At 39.4% G+C, this 9,780-nt stretch overlaps 1 protein-coding gene across 1 annotated transcript; it reads right to left on the bottom strand.

Moving 5' to 3' along the window:
* Positions 1-5,519: 5,519 nt before the first annotated feature.
* Positions 5,520-9,780, bottom strand: LOC144528251 (uncharacterized). The gene is made up of 4 exons (XM_078266738.1): positions 9,634-9,780; positions 8,987-9,047; positions 6,155-6,502; positions 5,520-6,055 (listed from the first exon to the last, which is right to left on the bottom strand). The coding sequence occupies exons 1-4, from the start codon at positions 9,778-9,780 to the stop codon at positions 5,949-5,951; spliced, it is 663 nt and encodes a 220-aa protein (XP_078122864.1). The 3' UTR covers positions 5,520-5,948.

Below are 9,780 nucleotides of genomic sequence, written 5' to 3'. Positions count from 1 at the left end.
TTGCTGCTGGCTAAGTTGAGCATTCAGAACATGAACTGGCTGCAACTCATGCCAACCCACAACTGCAGAATTACTGCCAGGAAAGATTTGTATGGTAGCAAATTTTCCATGTGGTCTGTTTTCGGTTGCCACCTGAACCTTTTTCTCTACTGTAATACAAAACAAGCCTGACGTAAGGAAATAATGAAGCATATTTTAATAAAAACAAATGTACTGGGCAGAAAGCAGGTCATTATAGTGTAAACTTCTATCCACACTTTGGTTTCTGTCAAATGTGCCAAACTTGATGTCAGTGATAACAGGCTTGTTTCCTGTATGAAATGAGGCCACATTGCAGCTACAATACGAAGCAATGTTTAGTGTCTCCACATTTGTTAATCATTTTTAATAGAAGACTCAATTAATAAGATCTTTGTGAATTTGATTTTTGTCAATTTAAGTTTCTCAATACACACAGCAGCACATATCACAGGCCTTGCTATCATAAGGAAACATGCCTTCATGTCACTGTCATCTTCAAAGGCACTTGTTTTTCCCATAGACTGTAACAGTCTATGGTTCTTCCATCACTCTATTCCCCCAACATATTCCCAGTTTAACACACACAGCCTTCTTCACACACAATTAGTCACACAATGAGAGCCATTCACCAACAGGGAAGCAGATCACAAAGCCCAAACCCTTAAGTGGTTGTTGTTTCCAGAGCCCTCGGGTCACCTCTCCTGCCTGACTGGTCAATAAAGTGTATTAGTAGTAGAAGCTGTGTGGCTGAGTGGTGTTAAAGGGACACCCGCTGCCATTTATTTGTCTGACTGGGGCACGTCTTGTCAGCTTCAATGGCTACAAAACATGCTCTCTAAAGCCATTTTTCCACTGCATGGTCTTTTTGGTTTTCTATTAGCAAAAGTTGTGGATAGTAGGCTACCCGGTACTTTTTTTTAGTAACATCTTGGTTGAGGTGGAGTCAAAACACTGCACAACACTGATTGGTCAGATAGAATCTTCAATGGACATTCTGATCAGAACTGCGGTTTTCAAATAGCAAAGCTACCGTCAATAGCCACCGTAGTTTTTCTTCACTTGACGCAGATTTAAAAAGAAATAGTGGCACTACGTCATACACTATAGTCTACGTCCTACAACTGACAAAGTGCAGACGTTTCTCTGTTTGGTTGCCGATGAAAGGATTCAGCGAATGTCGCATTAAACATAATGTCACTACAGATTCATGCGGCGTCACTACGGCAATCAGTTTCACTGAGTAGACTATTTACAGTGAAAAAACGAGAAAAGTAGAACTACTGGTACCAAAAATAATTCAAGTCGAGTCGAGCAAAGCCGTACCAAACAGTGGAAACATGGCATAACATACATTTGATCCACCTCTCAACTAACAATACGGTCAAGTATGGTAGACTGGCAGAAAAAGTTTGATGTTTTGGGAAATACCCTTTTTTGATTTCCTGCCGAGTGTGGGTTCACATGAGAATCGTGTGAATCTAATTTCATCTACAATATTCCCTTCAACTTTTTCAACCCTCTGTTCACTCAGTGTTTTCTTCCAGAGTTGTATTTATTCAGCAAGTTGTATTTATTATTAGCCTAAACATAACATAATATGTATCAATATTTATAAATATGTTAGATCTGCTGTTTATGTGCCATTGTGCATTGTGTAAATTGACAGCTGTGCGTTTTTAAAATTGGTGATTTAATTGAAAGTTAGTACCACTCATTACTCATCATGTATGTTGGTCTGTGAGTAACATGTGATTTGTCACGTTTATCACTAATACTTATTTAACAAACTACAAACATTTGTCTTTGTGACTCTGAATAATTACTCGGCAGCAACACGTAAAAAAAAAAAAAAAAGGATTTGTTCTCATGTTTGTCCTCATGACACAGATGATTCATGGTTTAAAGTGGTTTAAAGGTGTCCTCCTGTGCTCCCACTCCTGGTTGATGCTCCTAATTAACTCATAGAAAAAGCAGCAGAACCTCAATTAACATCTGCACGGAGCGGAAGATGAATGCATGTTTAATGCTCAGAGCTGATGGAGATTATTCCTGCCGTGTTTGTGTGACCTGGAGGGGCCGCACAGCGAGCTGGGACTGGGCTAATTTATCTGTGTGGCGTAGGCACAATGCCAGGAAATTAGGTGGCCTGGGCCATTGGAGCTTTGCTAATATAAAACACAATATGCACATGCACGCCCAGCGTCAGACCTGCAATGCATCTCTGTATCTCTCAGAGGGAGCCCGGGATAATGATTAATTCATGATGACATTAACCTGGCAGCAGCTGATCTAGTCCCATCACATTTTTCTTGAACAGGAAACGGAGAAAATCAGGTTAGTCGTATGTTTGCAAACAGCTCTGGCTGAATCAGGGTGAATCACGGGTGCTTGCAATTTCAAAAACGGCTCCAATTAGATGCTCCTGCAGTATGTTTTGTTTGGTGTTCAGGCAGTAGACGTGCTTTTGAGAGGGAGAAGATAACTTACTCCAGCCATTTAATATAACATGTTTATAAAGTTAGAGGAATTATAAGACGCTGATTTAAATAACTAGGTCAAATTAGCACCAAAGGAATACTGTGTTAGTGCTCTTTCTTCTATTACTGTTGGGTTATTAACCCAAACTAAAATATAGTATGGTCGTGAGCTGTTATAATCTGTAGTCCTTTTCACACTTACATGTCACTTTTTGTCTCTGATTGTTGATTATATGTATATCATTTGCATATATCATATGCACATTGTTTTGTACAACTAGAAATACACTTGAGAAAGTTTTTAGGTGGATACACTAATCATGTTTTAGTATGGATAAATAACCCAACAGTAATATGTAAAATAACACTAGCACTGGGTCAAAACAACCAATTGGTACCAATCCCACACTTCCTCTAATGGGCCTGACACACCAACCCGATTATCGGCCGTCGGACAGTCTGGCGAGGTCGGCGACTCGAGTCTGTTCAGTGTGTTCTGTGCTGTCATCAGTCGGAGGAGCCGTCGGCATCCATTTTGGCCAGTTTGACTTGTTGAATCGGCCAGTAGGCAGTCAACTGATCCTTTTTATCAGACCACACCTCGTTTAGTAAAGCCGGCTTTTTGTTGAAAAATTGGAATCTTAAATCAATCCGAGATAACCTTGATGACATCATCAAGGTTATTTCTCAGATGTTATAAAGCTCTCTCCAGAGCCCCATAAGAAATTATAAAAAAAAGGTGGAGAACCCCTTTAAGTGATCTGCGTTATTAGTTCACACTTAATGTTCTATTCGTTTGTACACATTACAAGAAGAGCATGGTTTGTTTTTCTAGTGCTGACTGTGGTGAAGTATAGTTGAAGGTTATTTATAAGAACAGGAAGCCAAGCACTGTATTTTTATTGTATTTTAATTTGTATGTAATTTCCATGCAGAAAATATTTCCACTGGTTTCTCTGATCTGCACTATGCTTATTATCACAGGAAGTGACATCAGCTGCAGCTGCTTTATGCTATTCTTTTATAAGAACTAAAATGTGAGTCTTAGTATTTCCTTTTGCAGGCATGCTGAGTCACCAAACATTTGAACCCTACATTAAAGTTAGTCATTTACACCATGATTATATTTCACAAACACCAAACATTGTGCTACTTGGGGGCTACAGCTAAACAGGATGAGTTTTCCCTCACCTTATCTGGATTTCTGCTTAGAATGCTACATTTATCATTTATAATAATGGATATTATTACAGATGTATTAGTGTGAGCCAAGGCTAAGCTAATTTTAACTTATTTTATAATGCTGGACAGATTAATCAATGACAGTGCACCATATCTTATAAGTTGACTTATTTGCAAAGTAACTTTCTAGGTGTCAAGCGAAAAGTATATTGAAAAAAGTATAACTTTCCCCTCTGAAAGGTAGTGGTTGGCAGATGTATCAAGCATAAAATGTAAATAGTCAGTGCAAGTACCTAATGATGGCTTTGTTCAGCTTTAATGTACCAGCAAATCATAACAAGGTTTCTTTTTTTCAAAAAATTGACTGTAAATATTAACAGTCTATAGTCTTGATACATGGGGGCTCAATACCATGAACATACTGTGTGTTTATGCGGCTCTCAAATGGAGTGCTAAACAAGAGTTCCCTCTGCAGGACAAAAAGTGGAAGCACCACTACAAAACTGTCAAAACAACTACATGCTTTGATGACATCTGGTGTAAGAGGGATATGTATATGTGAGGCATACTTGATATAAATCAGAGCTTTAGACTACCTGCATTGACTTTAACTTTTAATTCAGGCCATTTCTTAAGCTGATTGGGCCATTGTTTTTAGGGTCTTGGAGGATATATATTTTGATTATCTTGAGCAAAAACTAAGAAGTATTAGTGTAGGCTATTCTATAAAAAAAGTGACTTGTGCAGAGAAAACAGAAAACTTGTATTGTGCATAACTTTTATTTGTTACTATAGTTTTGCTATAGCATTTAACACCTTTGGTGGTAAAATAAAAGTAACAAAACAAGCTGACATATCTATTTGAAAAATATGAAGACATCTTTATTACCAGTACTACTTTGCAAATTATACTGAGCAGTGTAGCATCAGAAAATGATGGCAACATAAAACAGAAATGAAGTGCAGACACAAATATTGTTAAAAATGTGAAATCAAAGTTTTAAAAAATTGCATTCAAATTAAATAAGAAGCATAGAGGCCCTAAATGTGTGTGTTTACAGTGTGGAAGGCATGTACACTGTAAACTGAAAATATTAAAATGGAAGCAGGTGTGAAAAAACACATAAAGCTACAATATTATTTCATACTACACATATACTGTGTACATGAACACATGCATACTTGTACAGGAGAAGAGCGATTTCTAACTTAAACAATAAATGTGCAAAATGTTACACTTGTTCTCACCATATACCATGTTGGCAATGTCTGTCCATCAGTTATTACTTGAGCTGCAACGCATTCAACTTCAGGATCACTCTCAATACAAGGCTGCAGAGCTTAAACCTCTTCCTCGTCCACATAAACAGACTTTGCAAACTAGCAGCTACAACAGTCACACATCTGAATGTCTTTTTAGGCTGTAGGGCAGATTAGCATCAAAGCACAGTGAAACATCATTGAAATTAGAGCCTTTTCCCAAAGGTCATCCCAATTAAGTATTATTGCTCTCCAAGAGGAGTAGAAAATAGACTGTACTTGAGCAGCTTTGCTATAACCATGGTGAACCTGACACAGGGGTCCAGGTTAGTTCTATTTAAAGGTACTGAAGGTAACAGAGATAAGCATTGCTAGCTGAAAAGGCAGTGTTTGAGCAGTTATGTATTACTAATACTCAATAGCCATGTCAGCCATCTGAATACCTGCCTACTTTATCTAGTTCAGCAAACTGGTGAGACTGTAATATAATGTAATCCAAATTAAAATAAGTGGGTGAACTGAGAGACACTCCATAATAAATATGTAGCTTGATAACTCCAATCAAAAGGCTCTCTACTATTTAAGTGTTTGAGGGAAGATCTCCACTTTTAATGTCAGTGTATATAATCAAACCCATTTGTGTTTAGAACAGTAATAAGATGCAATATAAATCTATAGGAAGCATCTGTTTTTCTTTAACAAAAAAATACAAAAAAAAAATATTTTTTTCTGTACAAGGTACGGTGGTGAGAATGAGGTCTGTTATATAAAATATTACTTTCACACCTCAAATGTACATTTCTAAAGAATTGCCCAATGCTTAATGAAAGGTTAATTTCATTTCTAATTTACTGTATTGCATGGCTTTTGGCTTTCTCTCTCTGCTTAAATAAAATAATCTAAAATAAAAGCATCCCACATAGAGTCAACCACCAACTAACAAACCAAAGTGAGTCACAAATCATGTAAGAAAGGTCCATTGAGTCATCACCCTGTGAAAGTGAGAGTTCATGGACTCAGAAGACCCACAGCCACCGGAAGTGACATCAACAGTGACAAAAACCATGGCGCTGATTTGAACATTATACTGATTGCAGAGCAGATTGGAAGAATCCCTGTAATAGAGCAGAATGTGAGTTTAGATATTGTTTCAGTTGGTGTTTGGAGGAAACAAAGACTCAAATAACAAGTTTTTTTTTCTTTTCTTTACTCACTGTGATGGACGGCCATGCTGTTCTCCTTCCAGCTGCTGCCCTGGTAAACCCTGCAGGTGTAGGTGAAAGGCTTCTCATCAGCCAGCGGGGCCCAGGTGAGGCGGCACAGATTAGGACTGATCAAGCTGACGTTGCTTCTCCTGCGGTCCTCTGTGGACACATAGACAACGGCGTTGGGGTAGGTGCTGCCCACCAGACGGCTGTCCTGCCGGTACTCACAGTAGGGGCCGGGGACCTGGTAGGTGGGTGGAAACTCACAGTCCACCCTGACGTTTCGCTCCAAGTAAGTTAGACACGGAAACATCTGAGGCCCGCGAGGAGCAAACAGAAACGCATAGACTGAGTTCACTGAAAGAGATGCAAACAGGGTGTGAATCAAAATTTTTCTCTTTTTCAATGTGAATTAAAGGCAGCAAAATACTGAGAAAAGCTGAAGACAATTCGAGAGAACTGTGATATGAGAAAAGATTTTTTTTCCAGCAGCACAATGATCACAAACATAAAGCTAAAGCTAAACAATGACTCAAGTCAATATTTAGTAAAGACATCTCTGGCAGCAATAACAGCCTTGAATCTACTATGTGAACAGATCTGATCAGTTTTGACACGGCAGTTAAAAAAAATGATATGCAAAGCTCTGACCATTGCAGCCACAATTTATTAATTTTGTTCAGCTCTGGATGCTGACTCAGGTTCATTACACAGTGCTGTTTTTAAATAAGGTACTTATGTTAATGGAACCCCAATGTGTTAAATATAGAATAAATAAAGGGGTCATTATAAAATGAAAAAAACATGAATAAAATGTGTAAACCACATCTTATTAGTTTTATTAGATACATATTTTATTTCAGTATAGAAATGCCCATTTTCAAAAGTCTGTTTTTAGTTCTTAATGCATATTTCATAATGACATGTATCATGCCATATACTGTCCCTGTCATGATAATGGTGTTGTCATCGCTCCCACACCTTACAGCCAATGGCATACCTCTGCATCTCTTAAGCTAGCAAGCTCAACAACTGCTACCAAATGTAGCCAGTTAGCTCCTGTTAGCTAAAACAACAACAATGTCAAAGTGATTCTGAGTTATCCAACCAACCAGAGGCTGCTGCTGTTAATGAACACAGTACAAAAACACATGGACTAAACCTCCGAGGTTTTAAGCTTAACAAGGCTTCACTTGGTACCTAGCTAGTGGGCTTAAAGAGATACTTTACCGATTTAGCATTAAGCTTTGTATCAGTAGAAACACTGTAGTATTTTCGAATGACACACATGTGTACCACCAGGATACATTGGTACAGATCGGAGAATATGCAGGACACTTTATTACAGACGGAATACTCGACACACTGCGCGAGCTTCGCCTGCTACGGAGACCAGCACCTCAGCCTGCGGTGTCGCCCAATACCGCTAGCCAGGGAAAGGGACCTCGACAGCGGTGTGCAGGAGTTAGAGCTAGGTAGAAAGCTAACGCTAGCCGGCCACCTGTCCCATCAATCCTGCCTGGAAGTGTCTCTTTGGACAACAAACTGGACTACATCCAACTTCAACGAAACTCCCAAAGCGAGTTCAGAGATTGCTGTGTTGAACAACAGTGTACCGGACTATCCAGCTACCAGGCCGGCTGCTCTGTCGCTGGTTAAGACTAGTGGAGGTGGGCTGTGTTAACACAGACTGGTGCGGAAATGTATCCAACTAACTGCTAACTGCTGGTGGAGTTTGTGACTGTTGAATGCTGACCATTCTACATTCCACGCAAATTTACGGCTTTGTTTATACTTGGTGTTTACAGCCCACCAAGTGCTAATGCTAGTATGCGATAGCTGAACTTTACAGAGCCTATAATGTGTGTGCACTAAATGTAGCCTGTTTCGTATGTTGTTTTTATATATTTTAAATGTGTAACACCACTTGAGCCATGATGAAACGTTGTTTTCGTGTATATGGTTGAAATGACAATAAAACACACTTGAGTTGAGTTGAATGCACTCTGAATGTCTGTCTGTAAACGTTAGGCGTGGCTTGGGAGTGGACTCTAAAGCAGCGAAGCAAGTGCATTCTGGGATTTGGTGTCTTTCATCCACATGAGCCTAAAACACATTTTCTGGCTTTTCTCGGCCTAGAAGGCACCAATTTCAAAAAAAGAAATTCACATTTCTACTACATAAGTGACCCAATTTAAAGATATATTCATATTTCCAACTGTGAAATATCCCTTTAACTTCACTAGCCAGACTGATTTGTGAGCTCTTACTCAGCATCAAAGTGAAAAGCTGGTGTTAGCAGTGTTAGCACCTTTTGACTAGAGCAACCACAGAGAAAGTCTTTCTTTTTGCTCTTCACAGACACGTGAGGAAGACCGTCTTTAAAATTCTAAATGTGACAGAAGTAACTAACCCTCCCTGCTTCCTCTTCGGTAACCTAACCATCTAGTATTAGTACACTCAACTCATGAGCTACCACTACACCACTGGATGTCACCTCCTCATTTCCCCCCCTTCCCATCTCCCATTCAATTTAGTGTCACAGTATTCTGTAACTTGTCTTGAAAGTCACTAAATCCTTTGTAATAAAGCTGTTTTTTGTTAAACTTCTACATTGGGATTACATCACCCTAATGAAACTTTACTGACCTCTGTGGGGAAATTGGGTAATGACACCTTTGCTGCAGTATTGAATTTGGACAATCTGGACTTCATCTCAAATCGCCCGCTTGACAACACAGGCATGTTATTATGTTTCCATTACTAGATTTATTTTTTTGCAACAATAGTCATCTTCTTTTTTTTTTAGACATATCCCCATATGCACAACATCAAACCAACTTTGGGCTACAACGACCTCAAATTTCAGCCATAGCCTAGATTCATCAGTAGATTTCACAATCTGAAAATAAACAAATACAAAACAATAACACATACTGTGAGTAGTTTGATGCGTTATCATGATCCTGCCAAAGAAGAGACAGAAGAACAGGTGCAGCTCCATAGCGATTGTGTCTGTCCGTTCAGCAATAACCTTCACACCACCTTATGGCCTGGAAGAGTTCAACATGGGACAATATGATAAAGTTGCACATGCAGCCTCAGAAAACCATCACTGATTAATGCAGAAAAACACAAGATGACATATTTAGAGGCACAAAGTAAACATGTAACCTATAAGTACAAACTGCACCATATGTTGGGTCACTTAAGTTATCACTAGCGCAGTGATAGCGGGCTTGTGCTGTTCTGCTGCAGCCTAAATGCAGAGAGGACTACGCCCATGCAGTGTCCTAGCTCTGCAGCAAACTGCCGAACTCCCCTCATTGTGTAGGCTACGCTTTTTTTATCCTATCTGCAGTGACAGAACCGGACAGGCACGCTGACATGCTTCTGATACACGCAAAAATGATCTGAAAATGTTAAATTCCTTACACTGTCGAAGCCTTTTTTTTATCCCACTCTGCAGATGAGACAGCCGGTCTTACCTGATGTGGTACCTGTCCCGAGGTTGAGCTGCGCCGGTATGCCAGAATGCGGAGCAGCAGCATCAGCATTAGCAGAGCTCTCACTGTTGGACTGAGGATACAGTTAGGCTTATCGCTGTGTACGTAGTCACTCAAACACGCACACAT

This window comes from Sander vitreus, chromosome 13 (assembly GCF_031162955.1).
Source record: "Sander vitreus isolate 19-12246 chromosome 13, sanVit1, whole genome shotgun sequence".
Lineage (NCBI taxonomy): Eukaryota > Metazoa > Chordata > Actinopteri > Perciformes > Percidae > Sander > Sander vitreus.
Note: the sequence above shows the minus strand (reverse complement) of the source record. Positions and strands in the feature narration are given on the sequence as shown.